This window comes from Muntiacus reevesi, chromosome 19 (genome assembly GCF_963930625.1).
Source record: "Muntiacus reevesi chromosome 19, mMunRee1.1, whole genome shotgun sequence".
NCBI lineage: Eukaryota > Metazoa > Chordata > Mammalia > Artiodactyla > Cervidae > Muntiacus > Muntiacus reevesi.
In genome coordinates, this window is record NC_089267.1 from 17,517,104 (window position 1) to 17,544,474 (window position 27,371).

The window sequence follows — 27,371 nt, forward strand, 5'->3', positions numbered from 1 at the left end:
ATTTTTTAAAGATCTAAGAAACATATTATGAACATTATAGTTATTTAAACATTGATAAAATACTTCTATGAAATAAAAATAAAACACAATTATCCTTCAATTAAAAATAAACAAATGCTGAATTTTGCTATTCCTTTACCATATATTTTATTTTAGGAAAAAGAAAACTTGGCCACAACATCCTCTTATTAAAAAATACATACCAGTTTTTAAAATGCCAATAAACCTCTATTCTCTTACAATATTTAATTTGCTATTGCAATTTTTATAGTAGCCATAAAAACAATACCATTAAAGCTTTCCTCTTAATTTTCCTTTTTTCCATACAGAGTTACAAAACATAAACAGAGATACTTCATAAAATTGCTACAATTCTCTAGAAATCTGTTTCAAGAGCTATAAAAAGTATTTAAAGTTATTTGAATGAAACAAAGGATATTTTTTAGAAGTTAAAAAATACCTCATCACCCATCTGTGGCACAAATGGACATCTTCGGGGAAGAGTGTCTGTAATCCATGTTGAAGGTAACCATTCTTCCAACGTCAAGCCGTTTTCCGTTAGTTCTCCCACAGCCAATCTCTAAAAGTGTAAAACAATATCAAATAATGTTATCATGAAAGCATTCATCCATCAATCTGCCCAGGTAGTTAAAAACACAAAAGGGGGAAGGGTTCTTTGTACAAAAATGTATGTTCTTTAAGTATTAAAAAACCTTATTCTGGGAAGATGGCAGTAGTGTGGCAAAATAGTTACATTCAATCTCACCAACTCACTCCATAAAAAAGTACTACATCAACCAAAGCTCTTCAGACAATATTCAAAACAAAAATAGGTGATGACATATTCCCATAAATAAAACAAAAGCTCTGTGTAGTTGCTTTTTCTCTAAACATTCTCTCAGTTTCATAAACATACCATGTAACAACTCAATACATATTCAAGGTTTTTCTTTTAAAAAACCCCCTAGTCATAGCATGTTGCTAAGAAGTAAGAAAGATATTCTTATATGGGCTGAGCAGTGCCAGGATACAGAAGGCTAACTTTTATGAGCTGGACATTATACTTGCATATAGCACAAGAATATTCCCTAGCCCTGTTAAAGTAGCCATTTCATACGCAAGCTTCTAAAAAAAACTTTTTTTTTCAAACAGAATGCTCTCAAGCCAGGTCTCTCACTTCTTAACTTTTTGAATATGCCTTTTAAGAAAAGTTTAAATTTTCTGGTCACCTAGAAGTGGCCATGATAGGCTGGAAACTGTTACCTTAGACTTGGAAAAATAGATTTTCTAAGAGCTGAAACCTAACATATGTAAGTAGAGAAACATCATGCCGCTGATTAAAAATGTTTTGGTTCAGTGTTTGTAAACTAAGACTTCCAAATTTTATTCTCTTGTGTTTGCTAAAGAAAAGGGAAGTTATAAGGTAGTTATCACTGTGAGTTAATGAAAGTTCATAAAAAGAAACATGGTCACAATGAGATATCAGAGAGTACTACTTGCAGAATGTTCCTTTAGCTGTTACTCAGTATCCATTTTCCTACCAGCTCTTCTTCCTATTAACCACCTTTGTGTTTCTCTGTTAAAACACATTAGGAGCAGTCTGTGGAGAAGAAGAGAGGGATAAAGGACTCTGGCATTTACTATCCATGAGATGAATCCATCCCATGTACTGATATCCACAGATGTATCAGTCTTATATATAATGAGGTGTTCAGTTAAAGTATTTGAAAAAGGCTTCCTTTGACCTAGGTAAAATGAAAAAGGCAGGAAAAGGCTAAAAATTACTAACTCCAGCCTCAATATAAACTACTAGCTATACTACTCAAGTATTTCTTCCCAGAGTGGGACAGCTAACAGCTCTTACATGAAGCCAGGTAAATTGGATATTAAATAGATGTAACCATATTTATAACTGTAGGACTATGGCATAGCCAAGAATCATTGTGATAACAAATCTTACTCAATTCTTGGGGATTCTTGAAGTTTTGGTTAGATTTCTGTCAGTACTGATAGTCATTTATGGGATAAAATACATCGACAGTTCTCTAAGTTTCCAGCCTCATAAACTGAGATTTAATTTTGGAGATAAAGGTAATTAATCTATCTTCTTTCTATCCATGGCAACTCTTCTGGGCCCACCTAAAATCTGATTTCTTCTGGAAGGCTTATCTGAAACTCTAAGATGTCTCCCTTTGGTTTCTGAGTTATTATCTATAAAATTACTTTGCCAATTAAATGCATTATATCATGTGATATTTCTCCTATTTTGGGGGGAGGGTATTCAAATAACGGTGGTCACACATTGTTTCTGGAGTAAGTACTATGCCTTACACTTCTTTTTATTGACTGTACTGCAGGCACTAGGTGAAAACCCATTGCTCTGATTTCCAGAGCTCCCGAAGAACATAAGGGATATACGTCAGATACTATCTGGGATAACTGTGCTGTATCTCAGGAGAATTCTATTTTAATAAGCATGTGCCTAACAAGGTTTTTTTTTTTTTGATTCAAACAATTAACCATATGGAAGATATTTTACTTTTTCATAGATGCAATAAACATCAACTAATGATGTCTCAGTTATTTTTCAGCTTTACAACTCTATACAGAAGAAAGGAAATGTTACTGTGTTTACCTGAGGTAAGATGACTAAGGAATAAGAGCAATTCTGTCTGTTGTCAGATTCAGTGATAGGCTGAAAACAAGCCATGTAAACAAAAGCCAAATTACAGGCAGTGACCTGTAATACCCTAACCTTAAACTATTTAAAACATGTACCAAACAAATTAGTGGCAAACAGACCCTGGGGTAATACTTTAAGCAAAAGAGTGAAATTAAAATATGCCAAATAGTAACAATGGGTCCAAATGTGGCATGTAAGAAGTCTGAGGTATTAGTTTATGGATAATTATCAAATAAAAGGGGACCAGGTGAAGTAAACTGCATTCTTACGACAAAAGAATTATGGGACGTAACACTGCAAACCTCCACAAGTTTCCAAAACTGTCTTGAGATGGAAAAAAAAATGTTTACTTCATTTGCCAGATACATGGCTAAATCAGCTTTTCTGTCTATCAAGTAAAATAATGGGTCAGCCAACATTTACCATCACAGAAAAGGAAGAGGAGGAATACTGTGGTAAAGTGTGGCATTTTCGCTGGTAAATAGTCCCCAGATAAAGGCAGAATAATCCATAATTACATAGCCGAAACAAACAAAGCTCAACTGATGCAGATAAAATTAACATTTAAGACAGATGTAGTCTTGAAATTTTTCAAAGCTCTCGAAAGATAAACATCCTATAGTCTCCCTAGTATTTAATTCTACAGATAACATCTTCCATTTAACTCTAAAAATGGCAGCGGTTTTTAAAAAAACTTTCCTGTTTGTTTCACCAAATGTGCTTCCAACTTAGAGTCTTTTGGGGAATAGACAATATGTCCTTGTATTTCATTTCCTTTAGAGCAAAAGTTAAAACAATTCTTGTTTTTAAAATATTCCGACCCCATAAGAACTCACATCTTATTCCCATAACATTTATCCCTTTTCTTTGATCTGTCTCAAATTATCCACAGACTAAAGATATACTTATCAAACCAATACTACTGCCCTAAGGACTAGTGATGGCTCACAGGCTCTGCAAATTAATGAAGACTTGTTACCACAGTAGTATTTTTAGCAGTGATAGTTGTTCAAAGACAAAGGCAATTAAAGGCTAATAAAATATGCTTTGTAGCATTATTTATTTTACATAAATAAACAAATTTTCCTGGAGTCTCAAGAAAATTCTGCTTATAAGATCAAATGCTCAATATTATAACAATATGACACTTCTACAAGTAAATACTCTCACACTTCAAACATTTTAAAAATTGAGGAAAACTAAACAGATCTCTATATGCTTTATTTCACTACTGTGTAACTACATGTTTTTTCTATTACTATTTAACTGGTATACCTGAACAATCTTTATGTTTATTCACTGCACTTTTAAAATGTATAGTTTGTTTTCACAGAAAACATATATATATATAAAATATGTATAATATCTATCTATATAATTATATATATAAGAACATGTATATATAATACATATTCAAGTATATAACTCAACCTTTTGTTTTCTTTCTTTGGGCTTCTTTTTCTTTGGTGATACTGGTCCATCCTTTTCTTCATTTACTTTTTTCCTTTCCTTTTTAATCTGTTTTTGCTTCTGTTTCTCAGATTCTTCTTCTTCATCTGAACTGCTTTCTGCTTTCTTGGTTTTATGCTTAGGAATTTTCTTTGGTGGCTGCAGATTAATTCCGGCATCTGCTGTCCAGTCAGAATAATCACTGGAGTAGTCACTAAAAGGAAAGAGGGATTTAAAAAATATACAGAACAAGATATACGTTAAGACTTTGCTGTATGCACACGTAAAGAACTATCATAATAAAAAGTCATGGGCTTCCCTGGTGGCTCAGATGGTAAAGAATCTGCCTGCAATGCAGGAGACCCGGGTTCAATCCCTGGGTTGGGAAGATCCCCTGGAGGAGGAAATGACAACCCACTCCAGTATTCTTGCCTGGAGAATTCCTGGACAGAGGAGCCTGGCGAACTACTGTCAACGGGGTCACAAAGAGTCAGACACGACTGAGTGACTAACAGACAATGACAGAAAAGTACATACTAAATTATATAAAAATACTTCCTAGCTTTAAACTCATCTTCTAAATAGCTTCTTAGAAGTCTGCAGGCTTAACTTACTTAAATATCTCCAAAATTTTTTAGGATAAATGAGGCCTAATTAAAGTAGTTCTGATTAAACAATAAATTTAAATACCATTTATAATTTTAACAAAAATATAGATTTGAGTGCTACCTGTGTTCAAAATATTGTGGGGTCACAAAGGTAAAGAGAGATGGTCAATTTCCTCAATTCTAGTAACAACAGAGAGCTCTAGATAGCATAGGAGGCATCAACGTTGAGAAGAAGCTTAAGGATTCCCTTGTAGAGGGCAGGTGGGCACTCCTGACATGCGAACTCCCATAGTAGAGTACCAGTGGCATCATAGTAGCTAGGTATCGACCTGGCAGGGTCAGAAGTATTCTATCCGGTGGGAAGATCATGCCTGCAAACTTTACTAAGCATCTACATACACTCGAGGTGTATATTATGCTTCAAAGCATGGTAAGATTCAGAAAAATGTAGGCCTTAGTATCTTATGTATCACTATTAATCATGTTTGCCATTGGTTGTATCTCACTGGAAACTAACAGATCTAAGCTTTACTAAACTGACGCTGCAAAATAAAGAATCCAAATAAGTTGTCTTCTGCTTTAATTTTAGAAAACATGAGAATATTTAATTACTTGACTTTTTAGTTTTATAAATATAATTGCCTTAATGGAATCTAAATTATACTATGTTAAAATCAATTATCAGGTTGCCTAGACTTACTGATGTATATTCTCACTTCTCTAAAAATATCGCTGACAAGAATGAAGTCATATTTTTCTGGAGTTTTATTCTACTACCTCGTCCCTCTGGCTCAAGTGTCTTTTTTTATGGGCAATTTATCTGTTATCGCCCTAAGAATAATCATTGCAGATAAAAAAAGTCAAATAATTAAGGTGTTTTCTAGTACGATTTTCATGACTTCATCTTAAAAGTTAAAATTTCAAAGTTACATAAAAAACATTTTCAGAAACTATTCTGGATATTTGGGAATATATCTGCAGGGCAAACAGCTATCCAACTGGCCATACGGAACTTAGGAGCATTTATTTACACTGACCTCAGCCATGATCACTGTAAATGGCATTTGCCAAACTGCTCACTGTTGCTATTCTATGGAACACTCAGCTCTTACAGAAAATCTGCTGCTGCCAGCACAGAACTACAAATCCCAGAGGCCCATGTTCTTTACAACAGTTTCTCCAACAGCTGAAGTGAACACTGTTTTTTCAAAACAAGAACCTCTATGCTGTTGCATGGTATGAGATACAAACATAACTTATTTTATTGTGCTTTGCAGATACTGTGGTTTTTCTTCTTTACAAATTCAAGGTTTGTGGCAACCTGGCATCAAGCAAGTCTATTGGTGCCACTTTTCCAATAGCATTTTTTTAAATGTTGAACTTTTATTCAGAGATAATGCTATTGCACACCTCACTGTACAGTGAAAATGTAATTTTTACACGCACTAGGAAAACAAAAATTCATGTGACTTGCTTTACTGCAATATAAATTTTGGTGATCTGGAGTAAAACCTGAGGTATTCCAAGGTGTAACTATACTCTATTTCCACTGCTAAACCAAAAGAAAGTGGGTTTTTCTTCTGCTGTCTTATTTTAAATATAGGAAACTACCAGACATAATGATGAACACCTGCATATCATTACTGGGAGCAACTACTGTGGAAACAGGAATGTCTGTGGTAATAAGAGGTGAAGAATTTTTACACACAGCTCCCTGGTTTCTTTGGAATTTTAAGAACTAACACTGTCAAGGAATAAGTATCAAGGGCTAAACATAATTACCATTCCCAAAGGCTCTACTCCTCCTTGCTACTAAGACCTCACAATGTCAGACAAGGCCATTAAGCTCTGTAACAGTATGAATCACCAGTTAATGAGGCTGAAGGAATCCTTGCTTACATGATCAAATCGGGTGGGAAAAACAGGAAAAAGGGAAAGCTTATTCTCATTGCCAGAAGAAAAATACTACTAGCATTTAACAAATTCCACTACAAAAGACAGTTAATTCTACAAAATCTCATTACTTTCATAATTTAATGCTTAAGTATTTCTCAAAGCCAGTAATGAAACTAGTTTGTGGTTCAGAAATACAAATAATAACAGCATTCAGAAGATAAAATATCAACTGAGGAAAAAAGTTAAAAGCATCATTTTGTAGATCTAGTTACAATTTTAAACCCAAAGGGACTCTGAACTATGTTTCTGGTAGAAAAGAATCTTTACCTTTCTAAAGAGTTTATATTACTTGTGGGGAAAAAACAATCCATTAAATTACCTAGAACTGCCATCACTGTGCCAAGCTCTCTCTTCTTCTTCAGATGTTCCACCACTGACAGCAACAACTTCACCTTCCTAAGAGATAGTGAATACATATTTCATTGTGTAGTTTTACAGAATAACACATCCTATATGATTATATTAATAGAAAATATCAGTGATATCTAGTAGTATGAATCATATTAGGATATCTTATTAAAATCTGATTTAAATTAGTTGTAAAATACAAGTCTCCTAATTTTATACAAAAGTATACAAAGATAAATAGTTATTAATAATGTTTCAGGGCAATCTCTTGGATGGATTAACTTTTTAAAGCCTCAAAACAAAACTTCTAGATTGGGTAATACCAAACTTAAATTTTGAAACTTTTAGGTTTTATTTATTACAATTATTATTAAAATAGCTTTATCATATAAAAAAGCATATTCCAATTCAAGTATTATTTTATACACATAAGGAAGATTAAAAACTACCAGAACACTGTTTCTCCTTAGCAAATATTCACTGGTCAACACAGGCTACCTGTGAAGCCATTTTCTTTATAAAAATTGTTTTGTGGTCACAAAATCTTACTTCAATAAAAATAGCAATTTATATTAATTAAGATTTTACTATAGGTCAAAAACTGTTCTAAGCACTCTATATATCATCCCATTTAATCTAGACAAAACAATGATTGATGAGAGGAAACAGATTTTTTCCCCCAGTTATAAGTGATTTCTGAAATATATTTCATTATTTCATTCTATTTACACTATCCTACCATTTAAAAAAATTATTTCATTATTTTAACATATTGAAATCTGTGGTTCTCTATTAACCAGCAAGTATAATACTGATTCCAGGGAAATAGATTTTTAAAGAAAAGAAACTAAAACTTCAACAGGCTAAGAAATTTATCCAAGGCAGCACAATTAATAAGCAACAAAGCCTATTTTGAACTCAGGTCATTTTACTTCAAAGCTTAAACCCACTCTAACAAGAACGGTTCAGTGTTATTAATTGCTGGACGTATTCAGATAATTTTTCATGAGGATAATGAAACATATTCTTTTACTAATCAAATATTACATTTTGGGGAGAAAAATTTTCCCATTATCATATCTTAAAAATGAAGAATGTAACTGCATAACTTCCACAGAGCTTTGAAAATCAAGCAAATATGTAAAGATCAAAATCTAATAGCAAATTTTATTCAGCAAACAATCTCTGCTCACTAACTGAAAAGAAACTAGACAAATTATCTGATTATTCCCACCTTTAGTATATTACTTCTTTAAAGAGGGAGGACAGAAACATATTTCTATATTCTAAATACAAAAAGGTACTATACGTAATTACAAAATATTTGAATCAAAAAACCCAAAATTGTTTCATTTTTAAATGATATATTGTGCCAGAGGTGATATTCTGTTCTCACTAATCTCCTCTACAAACTTAAGGTATAAACAAATTAATTTTGAAGACAAATGAAAGAATTTGTAATTTTCTTATGTAACAGTTGTACCTGGAAATACAGTTTTAGTTGATTTGTATTTTAAAAATTTTATAGAAACTTTTATTTAAGAGAATACTATTAATCTTTCAAAAATAAAGAAATACTTTATAATGCAAACAACTAGCACACACAGACTTTATGTTTTGTGGTATATCTAAGTTGCTAAATGTCAAGTTTATATAAAGAGCATGTTTTCTCTTTTTGCCAGGTTAAACATATTATTTTGTTCTGGTTATGGACATGAGTTTGAGTAGACTCTGGGAGTTGGTGATGGACAGGGAGGTCTGGCGTGCTCCAATTCATGGGGTCGCAAAGAGTCGGACTCGACTGAGTGAACTGAACTGAACTGAACTGTACTGAAACTAGGACCTAAAGCCAGCAGAGACTTTTAAATTATGGTTAGAATACTCTCAGTTTGAGCTAATATAACCCTGTCCATAGACAATATATGTGGAGAATCCCCACGCATGCCTGCCACTGCAAAACATAAGATGACTTCAAAAATGTACAGCTGTCAACATTTCAGATCAGTCGCTGACTTAACTGAGTGAAGGGTAATAAGCAGAGTGGGGCAGGAGAAGAAAGACAGTTGTATGTCTAAGCAAGCTTGATTTGTAAAGGCAAATGGACTGCCTTTGCTGAAAGAATATATAGTTTTCTGGGGACAATGATATTTATGAAAATACATATACATAAGGAGTATTTTAAAATTTACATTGAGAAAGCTATAAATTGGTACAGAAATTATAAAGTAACCAAAACTGTTGACTGTCTATTCATCAGTTGTATTATACAGACTAGAGCTTTATGGTATTAAAAAGCTTGGTTTTGGAGTAAAAGGAACCTGGGTTTAATTCCTTACTCTACCATTTAGTAGTTAAGTAAATGTGTAATCTAAACATCTTGAACTTCAGAGTCCTCATAATGGATGCACTTGTTTTGTGGACCTGAGGTTTTGAACACCATGCCTTGAACACACACTATGGTCTTCAGCTATCTCTGTCATTTTAAGACCTAGACATACCATGTTTGAGCTACATCTACAAATATATCAATGGATGCAAAGAATACAGGTTATATTTAAAAAAACAAGTCAAAATGAAAACAAATTTATGAATGTGCTGAGCTCTCACATCTGAAGAACTTGTGCCATTTTCTACTTCTTCTGAAGGTCTAGGAGTCTCCTCTAATGCAGATCTTGTGCGGTAATTATGTTGATTTGCCTGCTGCTTTTTGGATTCTCCAAGATCCAGGAAATGTTCATGAGCATGATTCTGGAAAAAAGTAAATTCAATTTATTTACAGTATGCTTTAAAGAAAATGCTTTTTAAGAGTTACATTTTTTTTCTCATTCATGTTTAAGATTCTCACATAAGTAGACTATAATACCAGCTCAAGTATTTTAACATTAAGCCAAAACACAGGTTAGTGATAGGTTGAAATTCACTTGCTGATTGATAGGTTATAAAAACCTTTTTTTGATTAAGGATTCATAAAAATAGACTAAGTCTAATATTGAACTCTCTTGTATCCACATCAAAGCTATAAAATAGATAAAGCAAAGAGGACCTCAGACTGTGAGGCATAAGTGACAGGCAGAGGCAAACTAGGAAACAAAACAGTGATCACAAAGCTAACTGGTCACTACGAGGCTTGGATACCAAGGTAACTGGCTCGCTCTCTCCTGCTGCAGGCAAATGTGGGAAGCAAATGTGGGGAAAGTCTTCTGCAGCAGAGAAAACAACTAAGAATAATCAAAATAAATGAAAGTCCAACAGTTATAGACATGAAAAAACTCAAGAATTTACACCTGAAAAAGAAACCCAATTAAAGAACATAAAAAATAAATGGAAAATACTAAAAATTACCTCCAAAAAGACTGACGTCAGACTTATATATACATCATGCAATATATCATACAATAAAAAAGGAACATTATCTTCAAAGTGCTAACAGAAAATAGTTTTGAAACTCTTATTTATATCTTCACTCCTTTGAACCTATAATTATATTCTCCCTTTTTTCCCCCCTCGCTCTTCTCATTGTTTTATAAGGCTCTCAAAATTCTGAGACAGATTTCTGGTCAAGTTGTTTCCATTAGAAAGTACTGCTTTAAAAACTACTAATTTAAAATTGCCACACAGTTGAAAAACAGATGGTCCACAAAACATTCTCCTTTCCTTCAAGGTTTTGTTATCATTGCTATCATTAATTGGTCTTTGCTAAATGACTGATCGAGACAAAACAGTCCTGAGACAGTTCTTCCACCACTGATGAAGACGGGGGTGCCAGGTATAGGCGATGATCTTCAGTTAGCCTTCTGAGCTTTCTGGGCACACACTGTGACCTTGCCAGCTCTAGCTGCCTTCTTGTCCACTGCTTTGATGACACCATAGTAAGTCTCTGTCTCATTCACAAATAGCAAAACAACCCAGAGGATACTCAGAGGAGTTTTTAACACACAGGTGGCTTGCCCGGAACCTTATCAAAAGTGGCAGGCAGCATCAACACCTTTCAAGAATTTGGGGCTATCTTTCAGAAGCTTCTTCCAAGAACAGTGACCATCATCATCTTCAAGTCAGCAATCCTCCAAGCTATGTTAACTGTGGACAGTCCAGAACAGGTGCACAGTTGACTTGGCTTGGTTGGCTCAGGATAATCACTTCAGCTGTGAAGCCAGCTGCTTCCATCGATGGGTTATTTTTGTTCTCAGGAGCAACAACTCCATGGCAAGCATCTCTGACAGACATGTTCTTGACACTTTTGTCTACATTGTCCTCAGAAAAGCTTCACTCAAGGCTTTAAGTGCACTTCAACAGACCTTTTTTTTCGCTTGAGTTGTAATGACAACTGGAGCAAAGGTGACCACAGGCCACATCTGAGAACCCCAGTCTGGGACCTGCCCACAGGGACAGGTCCAGTACTTCCTGGAGGGGCAGGCACCATGGGCTCGTCAGTCAGACGAGTTGGTGGCAGGATGCCATCCGAGCTTTCAGCTTCATTGTTCCATTGCTATCACCATCATTACAGGTGACTTTCCAACCCTTGAACCGAGACATGTTATTAGCACTTGGCTCCAGCATGTTGTCTCCATTCCAATAAGAAACTGGCATAAACATACTGTGTTGGGGTTGCAGACAATTTTCTTAATGTAAATCAACTCCTTAATATCTTCCTAAGTCTTCTTGCTGTAGGGTGGAACCCATTTTAACAGCAAACAAAAACTAACATTAGTTAAGTTCATGGTTATTTTAAGGTAATTCTCCTGTTCTCTCCAGAAATTTTCAGGATATTTCCTTTTAGATGTTTTCAAATCTCACTATAATGTGCTTAACCGAGGTTTTATAGCTTTAGATTTTACATTATGTTTTCTTTCTTTTAGTTGGCATACTATGCATTCACTCAGAAATTAATTCTAGAAAATTTTGGTTCATTATTTTTTTCAACTCTTTGCTCCCTCTGTATGTCATTCTCTTCTTCGAAGACTCTTACTAAATAAAGCTTTTTTACTACGTACTTCTAGTGTGTATGTATGTGTGTATACAACACACACTTACAAAAAACATATATACATGGTTCTCACATTTCCCTCATTCTGTCCATTATTTTATCCCTGTTGAAACATTCTGGAAGAGTTCTTCATATTCCAGTTTACTAACTCATTTTTCAGTGTTTTATACTCTTCTATTAAACTCATCCACTGAATTCTCCATTTCAAGGACAACAGGTTTCATCCTAATTTCTCCAACAGAACACTCCCCCAAAACAGCTTGTTGCTATATCATGCTTCCAACATCCTCTCTTCTCGCTCTCAGAATAATACGCTATTTTGAGTATCTGAATATGATTGACTTTAGTTTCACAAGTGTGTTGGGTGCCACTTTTGAAGGGAAGGAAAAAGAAAAAAAAATCTAGGTCTTGCTCTCTCTTCTAAGAAAGCGTCTGTAAATATGCATGGGGGATGGGTGTGTACCTCGGGACTTATGATGCTGCAAACCCAAGTCCAAGCACCCCTGTCCCGCCCCCCGCCCCCCTCTGCAGCTCCCCCCACAACCAGTCTCCTCACATCTTTCCAGCACTGTAGCTCTACTCGCGCTGGGGCTGTTACTTGTAAAAGTCAAGTGAAAATAAACACACCTTCTCATACTAGCATTCAAAATTTACTCCACGCAGATTCTCTCTAAAAGAATTACTGAAGAATCTGTAATTCTGTTAAAGTATGTAAAAGCTATAAAAAAAAAAGGAAATGATGCTCAACTATATCTCATATGCTTTCAGTAACTTATGGTTAAAAATATAACGGATCTTGCTTCTTTCATTTAACATAAATATTATTTACCTACTTAAAACTATTTCATTAAAAATGCTTTTTGTTTCATTTTGTAAAGCTTTAGCCACAATTCTTATTTCTTTAGGATAAATTCCAAGTCAAAGAACATTACTTAAATCTAATGCAGAAGAAAAAGCCGGCTGTCAACCAACATCTGTTTCCTTCCTCTTGCACAGAAAATGAAATTTTCATTGTCAGATTTTCATGTGACTAAATTGTGGCCAATGGCTATCTGGTACAGTGCTGCAGAACCAGTTCAAAAAACCTTCATCAGGAGAGCACGTGCACCTTCTGCACCTTCCTTAATGAAATCGCCTTCCCTCCTGAAGCCTTATACAAAAATGCTGCTATCTTGAGGCATGAGGTCAGAGGTCAAATTCACACACAAAGAAACATCAGAAAAATTTAAAGAGCTTCAGTTCCCAACACAGAGGACATCACATCAGACCTTGACCACCTACCAAGGCTTTTATATCAAGAGAGAAATACATTTCCCTAAAGGGAAATAAATATTTAAGAAAAATAAATTTAAGACATTCTCATTTGGGGACCAAACTTATTGTCAAAATCAACTTTCTAACTGTTTTCTAAACAGTTTTTCTGCATTAACTTGTACAACTCCCCTACACAGTCAGTACCCTCTATTATTAGAGGAAAAAAATTAATACAACTCTGAGGTGTAAGGTAGCATCTCACAATTTGTACATCTGTGATTATCAATGTTATTATTAGTCTCGTGGTAAGTGGTTTCAATCCCTTCTCCATTCTCATAAAATTTGAAAAACAAAAATGAGGTCATGTTATAAATATTATTGTTACACTTGCTTTTTTTCACTAAACAAATACATCATGAGTATTTCTCCACAGCAAAGGAGTGAACTCTAACTTCTTTAAAAAAAAAAAAAACCGTATAATATTCCATGTATATATGTCATGACATCCTACCTTTCTTCTACCAACAGACACTAAAGTTATCTCAGTGTTTGCCACCAGAGACAATAAATATCTGCATGCACACAAACATACATACATTCATATCAATCCTTTCCTTTCTAAAAAAGTCTTTGAAGAACCACTATTAAAAGATAAGCACATCCTTTTAATTGTATAGATATTACCATATCCTATCCATAAAAGTGGTAGCAATAGCTCACAATCATTATACGAGTTCATGTCCACATCCTTGGAGTCAGAAGAAAGGAAACTAAAAATAGGTATGCTTTCCAGCCACCATGAAAACCACCACCACCACAACCAACAAAAAAACTTAAAAAAGAAAAAAATATTTCAAAATTATACTAACAGAAATTCCAGCAGGGGGTCCTGCTGTTGCCAAAGTAGGATACCCTTACCTACAGGGAAACATAAAGTGGCAAAGGACTACTTGAGTTCTGTGAAGGGTTATAAAACAGAGGAGAGTGTTATAATAAAGGAGACTACTTCAGAACATCTGAGGAGCTCAGATAAGAGGACGGAATACAACGCTGGGTCAAGAAATCAGTCATCCTTTGACACTCCAGCAGTTAAGTCCATCTCTCTTCTCTCCCAGATTAGGGCATAACCAACTGAAACCCACTGGACTGAAAATTTTTTCCAGAGTAGGATGACAGAAAAACCAATAGGGCAAACTAAGAGGGACAATTTACCTCTCTTAATGGAGAAAATGAAAACTATTATTTATAGCAACATAGCTAACTTGATTATCTGCAATAACAAATTGGTGCAAAACAGTTAAAAAAAGACAAAAATTTTAACCAAAACACTGTTTTAGAGCATGCCACCAAAAGCAAAACTAAAAAAAGATTTTGCTTAGGGTTAAGGTATAAGGGTTGGATTTAACAGGCATATTACAATTGGAATTTGAGACAAATGTACACTAGAAAGTATGACATGTATGAAGATTCAAAGATAATCCAAAGATAACTGAGAATTAACTATGTTAATTTTATTTCATTAGTTAAATAGCCTGTCTATAATGTTCACAACTTTAATTACAAAACCGCCTTTAATGGTCATTACATTAATGAAGCAAATGCTAAACATCAAAGTGATCACTCTTTACCTTTGAGACAGCAGGCATTTTATTCTCTTTTGGAACTGCCAGGTGTTTTCTTTTCTCTTCTGACCTGTAAGTCTTTATTTCTTCTTCTCCCTTTGCAGTTCTCCATTCTTCTTGCCTACTGAAAGAGAATTCAAAACCACATATCCTAATCTATAATTTCTGTAACCGATTTCTCCCCAAAGGAAATGTCAGGCATCAATGTTTTCTTTTCAGATGAGGCATGTGATAAAGATTTATGAGCTTCAATTCAGAGGCTGTGAGTTCTAGACATTTAGTATTAAATGACTGGATGTCTTCTCAGTAGGAAAGAAAGACTGTCCACTTGAACTTGATACTACCATTTCTGCTATGGTCTTTGGCAAATATAGTTTTAGCATCTAGGAACATTGTCAAACATTAAAAACAGAATTTAATTATAAGAGTGTTCGGTTTATGCTGTGATAATCTTAGTGTGTCACAGAGATAGTTGGAATCTTCAAACAAACAGAGGGAGATCTACTACTAACTCCCAACGCCCTGAAAGAACCGCATTCTCTCCAGTGAAAGCAAGGTCAGGCCTCAGTCATGGAAAAAACTTCAACTCTATCCAGGTGTCAAGCTGAATTTGAGGAACAGAAGTTTTGGGGAACATTAACTGTGAAGTTTAATTTCATAGAACCTGAACTCACAAGGACAAGAGAATTGTTTTAGAATTGTAATTCCTTAAAACTTCAAAGTTTCTGAACTGCAAGGGTATTTAATCTCTGAATTATAATTTTTCTCTGGAGTTAACACAGTTGGAAGGAAGTTAATATTCAAACTTGGAAGTGCCCTATAATGCTGATATTTTATTACTAAGGTGAATTAATGCCGTACTTAACTGCCGAACCTCTAATGCAGTTGGTTGGAATTCTGAATGGAAATGAATGAACTTAAATCTTGTGAAAAGAAAAGCCTTGGATTTAATTTTGGTTTTTTTTAATTAAACTTTTTATTGAGACAATTGTAGATTTACACACAGTTCTAAGAAATAATACAGAGAGGTTCCTTATATCTCTACCCAGTGCCCTCCAAAGGTGGTATCTTCTAAAATTATAGTACAAAATTATAATCCAGATCTGGATATTGAATACAACCCACTGATATTCAGAATCACCCAGTTTTATTCTACTCATGTGTGTATTTAGTCCCATCCAAGTTTATCACACGTGTAGGTTTCTATATTCATTGCCCCAGTGAAGATACAGAACACTTTCATTACCACAAAGCTCTCTTGTGCGCCCTGTTAATCATCACATCCACCTTACTCTTCTCTCCTCAGCCCCTCCTCCCCACAATGTCTAGCAACCACTAGTCTGTTCTCTATGTCTACACTTTTGACATGTCAAGAATAGTCCCTAAATGGAATAATACATTCTCAGCATAAAGCCCTCAAGATTCAATCAAGATGTGTATCAATAGGTTGTTTCTGTTTAATAAAGTCGTATTCTATGGTGCGTATTCTATGGTGTGGATATACTGTAGTTTGTTTGATTATACACTCATTGAATGACATCTAGAGCATTCCTAGGTTTTGGTTATTACGAATAAAGCTGCTATACGTTTGTGTAGAGGCTATACGTTTGTGTAGAGGTTTTTGGGTTAAAATAAGTTTAATTTCTTTGGGGGTAAGTTCCCAAGAGTGCAATCAATAGATCTTGTGATAGTCTAGATTTCTATGAATATGCCAAACTGTTCCGGAGGGGCTGCACTGTTTTACATGCATTGCTGGGTAGGAAGAGTGAACCAATTTCACTGGCATGCTCTAGAAGGAAAATCCATTTTAGAATGGCCCAGTTCTATGCCTGTTTGTAATGTATACATTCTGTTCTGCATTTTAAAGAGGCAAACCACTGCCTCACATAGAGAGAAATAACCGTGGCCCAGTGCTACCTGTATTGAAGTTCAGTATAAGGAAGCAAACATTCATGGAGATAGAAGTTATGTTCTTCACAGCTGTATCAATAATAGAAGTAATATTGTGATTTCCTATTTTATTTTTCTGAGTTATTTTTCAATTAGTCAGATCTTTTTTTAAAATGATGGGTGTTACTTATTACTGCACCCTCTTCAAACCTTAACATTATAATTAATAAGTAGACATGAATATAACTAAAAATACACTAAGAGAATATTCATCTGAGTGTATTTGTCATCAGATAAAATTATGGCTCAAATTTAAACTTTACAAAGTGTATAATCCTAAAACTTAAAACAAATTTGAAGTATCATCCCATCAAAAAGGTACAATCAGATTAAAAATATTTTAACTATACAATTACTCTATTAAGAACTAGATAATCCTAAAATCAAATTTGTTCCTTTTTTTTTTTATTACAGTACAGTATTAAAATATACAGTAAGTATTAGCTGGGGTTCAAATGGACCTCATTCATGAGTATTTCATTACTAAAGAATCAAAAGGAATTGGATATAAACTTCTCTCACAGCAATGACCTTGAGAATAGGATTACATTAAATCGACACTTTTTAATTTTACATGTATACTTTTAAATGGGCTTTCCCAGTGGTTCATTTGGTAAAGAACTCGCCTGCCAACGTGGGAGATGCAGTAGACATGGGTTTGATTCCTGGGTTGGGAAGATCCCCCGGAGGAGGGCATGGCAACCCACTCCAGTATTGCTGCCTTGAAAATACAGACGGAGGAGCTTGGTGGGCTATGGCCCAAGGGGTTGCAAAAGGTCAGATATGACTGAATCCGCTGAGCACACACACATATATTTTTCAATATTAAAAAAACCAATAATAACCTATCAATAAATAATGTATTTTCACTATGCCTGTGAATGATATGGTGTGAATGATTAGTAAAATCCATAAAAAATTCACTTGCAACAAACTTTATGTTTTAAGATACAATTAAGCAAGACAAACTAAAGTTCAAATATGCTCCTCAGTAAAATCTTGCATATTTGTTCAAGCCAAATTTATAATTCCCCCCATTCACCTTAACAACTCCCACCCCCCTAAGTATCATTTACTTGAATCATCCTAGAAAGGGACATTTACTGAAATTTAACTTTTCTCCAGAGTCATGAATAGTTTAAAACATTAGCTCTTTTCAGATAAATGTAAGACAAATGAGAGCTGGAAAGGTACTCTGAAGACCAACTCAAAATGAATACAAACAACTTGTGGTACATCACAATTCTTAAGTCCCCTTACCTGGCTACACCAGATGATAGCTCAGGTACTACCACCCTTCGACTCCAAGCTACAAGATCCCGCTCCGTGGCTATTTCACTTCTTGGTGCATTACTGTGCATCTGCCGTACACCTTCAATTTGACCACTACGCCGTAGTCCTACATTAGGTGGTGAATGAACCTCTGAGGTAGAACTTGTAGAGCCTAAGAGCAAAAATTAATATAGAAAGCTCTATTTAGAGAGATTTCTCTATTAGCTTATAACAGGAAACAAACAAAAATAATATCATGAGAAAAAAAATCCATACTATCTTTCACATGAAACTTCATACTATGGCAAATAATCAAATTACCAAATCAGGAACTAAATCACAAGCAAAGCTTAATGAAAACAAAATTAAGGTTATTTAGTTGACCAGGTAAGTTAATGAACCATAACTACTATCTCCAAAGATGTAAAATCATTATTTTTAAAAAATGCCCACTGTATGTTTTGGGGAAAACCATGTAAGAAGCAAAAACAGACAAACCCAAAAACATTTATAGTTCATAAATCTGCTTTAAATTTTCTCTAAAATTTATTAATATACAACAAAAAGGGTGATGAGATGTTCAAGAATGTGGCTTTGAATGTATTCCACTATCAAAGAAATTTATTCAAGAACTTTATTTGAAGAAATTTATTTTTAACATTTTTCTAAGTTAAACATGTTCATTATAAGAAATTTCTAAGAATATACCTATTAAAAACTCATTGTCCATAGTTTGAAATCTTATATTATGAACACTTTCTTAGGTCATTAAATATTCTTCAAAAGCATGATTACGCTTATTTTGGCAGTCAAATAGTTCATATCATGGATTTACTACATTTGTTAAATTGTGTGTTATAGGCTTAGACTGTTTTAATTTTTTAAATATTGCACTTAAAACAGTTACTGCTTACCTCTACTTAAACGGCTGGTATTACTGATAGCTGCTTCACCAGAACGTCTCAGGTCTTGCTCCTGCTGTAGTCTTTGAATCATACTGTCCAGTGGGCTGATTTCCTGGTTTGCTTGCTGACTTAAAACTTGATTCAGTCCTATGTAAACCACAAAAATGCTAAGGATACTTCAAATCATTTCATTCATCAACCTCACTTTGAGTCCAGAATTAAACACAAATGTTGCTTGAATAAAAGACCTAAAATGAGCAACTGTAAATGTTAGGGGAGAGGAAAAAAAGAAAAAAACAGGAAACATACTCCCTTCAAATTTAATTTATTAAAAATAACAATGATGACATAACTTTTACTAAGTGTTTACCATGATTCAGGTACTCAAAATCCTTACAATATCACAATTCCATAGGTATTATTAATTCTACTTTATAGAAATAATTCTACTTTATAGAATTAATAATACCTATGGAATTGTGATATTATAAGGATTTTGTAAGGAATATTGTAAGGATATTGTAAAGAATTAATAATACCTATAAAGTGGTACCTATAAAGTGGAATTAACAGTACCTATGGGATTATGGTATTATATTTCACCATGGTTTTATATATGGTATTATAAAGTGAAAACCAAAATAACTGTTCAAAGTCATATATCCAGTTAAGTGGCAAAACAAGGATTTAATCTTAGATCTTCTTTTAAAAAGAGGCAAACCGGATTATCCACTTTCTCAAAAACCTTTACCGCTTTAGTCAACAAATTTCTTATTGTCAACATAAGGAAAGTGATGAGAAAATCATCAACTCCCATTCCAACCTTCAACTAATGTTAAATTTCACCCTCCAAAACAACAACACTTTTCATTCCTATCTTGCTTTTAAACTTTTAAAAGTTGATCACTTCTTCAAACAATCTTCAATGGGAACAGGCTAGCTAGTTTTATTTGCTCTCTCACATCACACTATATTATTCGCCTTAATAACATTCATCATAATTAACTATATATTTGTTTATAACTGCTTACAAACCTATCTCACTCCATAAGAACAAGGAATGCATTTGTTTAATTCACTACTGAATACCACAGCTGAGCAAGTGTCAGGGACAGATGAGATTTACAATTCATGTTGCCAAATGAATAAGTGAACCAACTCATCCCATACCAAATATAGACTTACTCTATTAGTCCCCAGAAGGTTATAAATAGATATAGCCCCAAATTAATTAAACTGCCAGTGTTCCTTAACTGTCTTACAATACTTAAGTATTATTCAAAGAACTTTTAAAAATAAAAAAATCATTTTTACTCATTTGTTCAAAACAATTAAAAACAAAGTTCTACCCAATTATCCATTTTAAAAGATTTCAAAAGGAAAATTTGGATGTCTATTCAAATGGTCATTTACCTGAGGAAGTTACCCCCATTTGAGGGATGAGCTGTTCCTCCCTGCAATTTTCACGACCAGGAACTAATCTCTGATATCTTGATGGATGAGGATTACCATCAACATCAACCAAAAAAGGGGGTGGCATGAGATGAGGGGCTTGCTGAGTCTGTTCATCTAATACAAAATTGTTGGCATCACGGATAAGGGGCCGATAGTCACTATGAAAGAACATCTGATCTGCAATCTATAAAAAGAAAGACCCATAAAAGATTGGACAAAGAAAAATCTATCATTACAGATTTCTAATGGAAGGCAAACATTTACATATAAATCATGGTATTAAACAATATAAAAGAATAATAATTTCTAGAATTGTAAATAAATCTTTATCTGTACTTTCTGCATTAAATTTTATGATTAGAAAAGTAGATACTATGAAATCTTCCCTTGAACAGGAAGAGACTGTATTCATAAAAAACATTAAAAGTAACAATTTGAAATCAAATGATAAAATTAAATCCATGCATAAATCTTTCAACAATACTTTTACTTTCCCAGAGCTACCATGATTTATCTTGTTTCTAAAATAAATATGTATGGTCATTCTTTTAGTATTTTACAATGAAAAATCAATTTATTCTTTGAATTAAACTCTTGAATGAAACCAAACTAATACAATTTAAGAAAATCCATAAGTATTAAGTAAGAATGGTTTACATAATAATATTAAAAACTGACATTTCTAAAATTTCCGAAATAAAAATTCATACCTAACACATCTAACTTCACAATTTTATCATTTGGAATTTCTTAAACCTGAACTTCCATTTTTATTATTACATTTTAAACAACTCTACAACAAATAATTTAAACCTTTTAGTCACTAGTCTCAGGATCTTTAATTTTTTTTTTAATTAGCTACCATCAAAGTAGGCCATACATTTTTTGAGAACCACATAAAAGCCACAGAATTGTACCCAGATAAATGCATATTATCCACATAAGTAAAACATTTTACAAAATTTCAACAAATTCCTCTATGAACATCTCTCATATATATATATATATATATATATATATATATATATATATATATATATATATATATATATAAAAGATATATCTTATATACCCCAACCTAAGAACTGCTATCTAGATTGTTCTAGCTGGCTAAGTAAAAAGTTATTTTTTCTGATACATAAAAATTATAACTTCCCTCCATGAAATATAACTCCTAAACATCTATGGATTTAAAAGCAAGCAAACAAACAAAACAATTATAAGGAGTAGATATATAGAGGTATCATCATACTCTACCTTGTCATATTTGCTACTGGAGCCAAAGCCAAAAATTAAAAGATGTCCATGAGAGTCTGTGCATGCAAAATGCTGACCATCAGGAGAGCATTTGCAGTCAAATACTGCACCATGTCCTTGTCCTTCAATCTGAAATATATTTAACCAACAATCAGAAAACTGCCGTTAAAATATAAAGAACTGATAGGTGACTATTGTTACTAAAATTTTATGGTAAAAGATATAAGTATATATCCTATTGAAGTAAAGATAAAACACAGTATAGTACAAAATTTGTGAATATTCATGAAAAGTGCCAGACTAAAAGCCTCAAAAACCAATGTATTAGCTTTATCCATAGACCAGACACAAGTCAGGAAATAGAACACCACCATTCTCCCCCACCCATAGAATTCTGCTTCATGTTTTTAACCCAGATTTAAAATGTAATTGCACCTTACAGTCCATCTTATCTGTATTTAATCAAGCCGTTTCAGCAAAGGCTGACAATGTGGAGTAACTGTAGTGATTTTTGTAACTCTTGAAGTAACAGCCAGAGATCACTGCTCACAAGACACTAAATTTTTCTTTTTGGTAATAAATTCCCTTGATGGTCTGACTCATTTTTTAAATGGTGAATTTCAAAGGTTAAAGAAAAGGTTTTTTTTACCTGATAATTGTTTTCTGTTTTCCAGTTCCATTAATCCAGAACGAATGGGTTTCTCCCTGCAACCTGTCAATCAAACAGAGGTGGCCAATCACCACTCTGAATTTTTTGCTCTCAGTGCTTCTTCAGACTATGTTCCAGTTGAAAACTTCTTTAGCAGTGTTCTGAAAGAGTAAAAATTCTACCCTATCTAAAGCACATCTAGGGACTGAATTTCAGAAAACAACTAAAATAGGGAGTTGACTCCCTAACAAATAACAACTAAGGATGATTTTCAACAAATGTGACTGGATTTCTGGATTAGCAGAATCGGAACACACACACATTATCAGGTAAGAAATACCTCCTCTCTGTTCCGGTATCCACTGATCTAGAACAAATTGAGTTTTATTAGTAATATCCCAAAATCCCAGTAAATGCTTGGAAAAGAGAGAAGTGGTAATTTTCTGTAGTGTTAACAATATGGCATAGGGATGAATGTATAGTTCACCAAGTACAGAGTGAAATTAAAACTCAGAAGAATAGCTGACTTCTCAAGGAAGAATAGTTGACTTCTCGAGTCAAGTTTGCATTCTGGTCAAAAGAGAAAATGTTCTAAAAGGAAGGGCTGTGCCTAAGAAGTTTCCATAGTACAACGAACAGGTTTACCTCAAAAAGAAAACTGGTTTTTCCTCTGGCTTGTTGAAATGAAGGAATGAGGACACTGGTGCTTACTAACGCTGTTTTGAATGGTGATAATAATAGAAAAGCAGTAACTTTCCTTAAAACTTAATCACATGAAAGGAACTTGGTGAAACAATCTATGTCTAATACACTAAAAGATATACATGAAAGCAAGAAAATGAATGAGTGAAACAGGATCATTTCCTGGTTGTGAAGAATCCTGGAGGATAAGATAACAGATGAAGGAACTGATTCCAACTCTACTTTAAAACTATTCAAAACTGAGAAAGAGAAGACCTACTTCTCCAAATCAAGCTAAGTGTGTTAGTAGCCAGACAGCTTTGTATTTTCTAAAACATGAAAGGCTACAAGTAGAAATGTCTGGATTCACATCTCTATTTTTCAGTGCTGTCTAGGGAAATAAAACGTTACATGAACTGTTATAAATGAATAACTAATCACATGAACAAAGTTTACCTCTAAATAGGATTTTACATAAGAAAATCAAGACCAAAGAATTAAAACTGTCTTGACCATGTGTTGTGATATTTTATTTACCTCAATTCCCTCAAAATTTCATAAAAGACAAACAGAAAACAAACCAAAAACCCCAACTATTTCATAAATCTTACATAATACATGCTTCCAATTCTACGTATGCAGCAGAATAGAGGAAGGAAGAGATCTGCAAGTCTGACTCAGCAATGCTAAAGGATATCTGACAGACACTCCTAAGTATAGCATCCTTCATATAATGTTTAGGCAATCCTGCTCTACATTTTCCTTTTGGGGTGGCTGAGGGAAGTTGTCATGAGGATTAATCAACCCTATATCCATGCTATCTACCAATGTTTACAGTTAGCAGAAGATCTCTAAAAGAATACCTGGGAGAGGGGAACTTTCAAAAAAGGAAAGAAAAAACTAGCAATCCTATTGAAGACCACTGTTTTCTTATACAGTAACAATTTCCATTGTGAATATGGCACGATGGTACTGATTTTCTTGGGATAAGCCATCTGTAAAACTCCAGAGTTATGGAGAATATGAAATTGTATTTCAAAAGTTCATTATTTGGATTAACTATTCACTAAAGAAAACATCTGCTCTACTTACAAACCAATTACAAAAGGTGCCCATCACCACCTTATTTAAAATGCCAAATTTATGTTTAGAAAAAGGTCCTCAAATAATAAACAGTCCTAACTACAAAATGCAGTCTAGGCTTTCTAGTTGATACAAAGTAGGAAAATATTTTCCTATATAATTAAATAGGGCTTTCCCAGGTGGTACAGGGCTTTCCACCTGCCAACGCAGGAGACAAAAGAGATGTGGGTTTGATCCCTGGGTCAGAAGAATCTCTGAAAAGGAAATGGCGAACCACTCCAGTATTTTTGCCTGGGAAATTCCACTGACAAAGGAGCCTGGAAGGCTACAGTCCACGGGCTCGCCAAAGAGTTGGACATGATGGAGTGCACACACACACATATATAACTAAATATACCCTAGCTATTTTTATGATTTATGCTATGATTACCTATGCAAACCACAAAAAATAGTTCAGTACTTCTCTCTGAAAAGAAATATTTCTCAGATTCTTCTTAAACCAGGGTCAAAATATTTATGATTAAGAATACTTAAAGAAAAAATTTAATAATGAAGGCAGTGTTTGAATATGCATGTTTAACTACAAATCAATGAACCTACATTCAAAAATGAAATGGAAGAAAATAAATATTCTCTCTCTTCATATTAAAGCTATAAAGTTAAATGAAGCTATATTATCTATCAACTATACTTCAATTAAAAAATATATTTAGGAAATAAAGTTAATGAACCTATCATAAAAGTAAATGCTCAATAGGAGAATAAGTCAACATAAAATTTAATATTACGTATAACTTATTCTAGTACTTATAATCATGCTCCAGTAAGTTTAAAAACAGGGGGAAAAAAAACACCAAATTTTCAAAATAAGTAAAGTTAAGATGAACTATTCCCCTAATAATATCAAGCATGCTTGCTACACACTATTTGGGACATATGCAAACGAAGACCACACAATAAAACTCATACTTATTAAATCACAATAAAGAAAACTGAGAAAATCAATGAGACAATGTTTACTTATTAATGCAAAAACTTTAAGAATGGGAGTTGAAAATAAACAGAAAAATATATTCAGTAACTATGATACGGATATTTTGTTCTGTTTTTTTAAAGTAAAAGATGAAAAGACCAGAAGTTAAAATGACTCCTTTGTAGGAAAATTCTCATACTAACTGAAGAATTCTAGAAATATTTCCAAGAAATGAGCAGTACAATCTTGTTAGAGGCTTATATTCAACTTGGAAAAAATTAAATCAATACAAAAACTTATGAATTAAGAGCTTTGATGATGACAGAACTGTCATATTTAATGAATAATGTTGTTGTTTTAGTTGCTAAGTCGTATCCGACTCTCTTGCAACGCCTGGACAGTAGCCCTCCATGCTCCTCTGTCCATGGGATTTCCCAGGCAGGAATACTGGAATGGGTGGGTTGCCATTTCCTTCTCCAGGGGATCCTCCTGTCCCAGGGATAGAACCCGAGTCTCCTGAATGGACAGGTGGATTCTTACTGCTGAGTTAATGGGAAGCCCTTAATGAAGAATACTAATACCCTTTTCAAGACAGAATACAATCCAGAACTTCTAATATAATTCTTGTGAAGTAGAAAGATGAATACTTAAAGGAGACAGAAGAGTGAGGCCCAAGAATGAAAAGACCTCTCCTCTAGTAATGGGTACATCACAGTATCGCTGGGAAATGACAGAGATCATTTAAATGATCACTAGAGTCCTATCCAATTATAATATCCTTTACACCTAATTTTCAAGAAAGCTTTTTGGAAGAACTGGATAATCTGGACATGAGGAATGCTAAAAGCACCAGGATGCAGACTAAAATTACAGGGTCTAGGTTACATCAACTGTGAGGAACACATACAGAGATGAATACAAGAAGTATGAATTCCTAAAGGAACTCAATCAGGATGGTTAAATATGGGCTTTCTTACGCAGAATCATCTTTTTAATGGAATTACCCCAAGTCTATGACCAGGGTCAATTTTTGGGTGTCTCACACGGTAAAGAATCCGCCTGCAATGCAGGAGACCCAGGTTTGATCCCTGGGTTGGGAAGATCCCCTGGAGGAGTGAATGGCTACCCACTCTAGTACTTCCCTCATAGCTCAGTTGGAAAAGAATCTGTCTGCAATGCAGGAGACCCGGGTTCAATTCCTGGGTCGAGAAGATCCCCTGGAGAAGAAAATGGCAATCCACTCTAGTATTTTTGCCTGGAAAATTCCATGGACAGAGGAACCTGGCAGGCTCCAGTCCACGGGGTCCCACAGAGTCAGACAACTGAGCAACTAACATTTTCACTTTAAAATATATCATTTTAAAAAATATACTATTGATTAGAAGGGAACAAGTATCTCGCCTAGAAAATATTCCACAATTTAAAATTATGAATTTTAAAAAATACTCAAATACTTTTATGAGACAGACTCATCCCAAGAATCAAAGAGCTGAGAAACTAAATTTATAGTAAAAATTACCTGTAAAAAGCCCTTCCTTATGTATAAAGAACCTTTAAAGCTTATCAACCCGGGAAAGAATAAACTTAAAAATTAAGAATGTGCATGAGAGAGTAGAGACAGACACTGTCATACCTATGATTAAAATATGCTCTGGTCACCTTCTAACTACTACTGCAGTTAAATGTAAATAAATAATATATCTTAAGGGAAACTATCACACTCCAAAGGTCCAGGTATCAAATTACTTTAAAAGATTATCTCTAAATATTTACTTTAACACTGAAAATTCTTTAATTAATGGCAACATTATTACATATGAATTAAAGATAGCTGTTTAGAATAAATGGCTCCAAGATAAATAAGTTAATATAAAAAAGAAAACTGTTGTAACTGGCTTAATAAAATCAGTGAACATATAAAAGAGATTTTGAGGAATTCTAACATTCACCAAAAGAAAAATATATTACCAAAATAAATAACTCATTTTCAAATTTAACACTATTTTGTTTACCCATATTCTGATTTATCTGAGGAAATAAAACTGTTAATCAGGTCCTCCTTGAAATTTATTCTCTTCCTCTGGACTCTATGACACAGTAATAGCATACTGTCTTTCCAACACACTTTCTAGAGACTGTAATCTCTTCTCCATTCTGCTAAATTTGTTCAAGGGTTGACCCTTAAAACAATGAAGGAGATTAGGGCTGCCAACCCTCTGCACAAAAAATCCACATATAACAT

At 33.9% G+C, this 27,371-nt stretch overlaps 1 protein-coding gene across 2 annotated transcripts in view; it reads right to left on the bottom strand.

Moving 5' to 3' along the window:
- Positions 1-27,371, bottom strand: part of PHIP (pleckstrin homology domain interacting protein) — a 120,835-nt gene that overhangs the window by 32,991 nt on the left and 60,473 nt on the right. For both annotated transcript variants that reach the window (XM_065911834.1, XM_065911833.1), the window contains exons 16-24: positions 21,744-21,872; positions 20,445-20,670; positions 19,041-19,178; positions 18,115-18,298; positions 14,911-15,028; positions 9,652-9,792; positions 7,016-7,092; positions 4,115-4,346; positions 461-580 (exon numbers count right to left, since the gene is read on the bottom strand). In XM_065911834.1, coding sequence (XP_065767906.1) covers positions 461-580; positions 4,115-4,346; positions 7,016-7,092; positions 9,652-9,792; positions 14,911-15,028; positions 18,115-18,298; positions 19,041-19,178; positions 20,445-20,670; positions 21,744-21,872 — 1,365 coding nt within the window. The remainder of the gene's footprint in view (positions 1-460; positions 581-4,114; positions 4,347-7,015; positions 7,093-9,651; positions 9,793-14,910; positions 15,029-18,114; positions 18,299-19,040; positions 19,179-20,444; positions 20,671-21,743; positions 21,873-27,371) is intronic.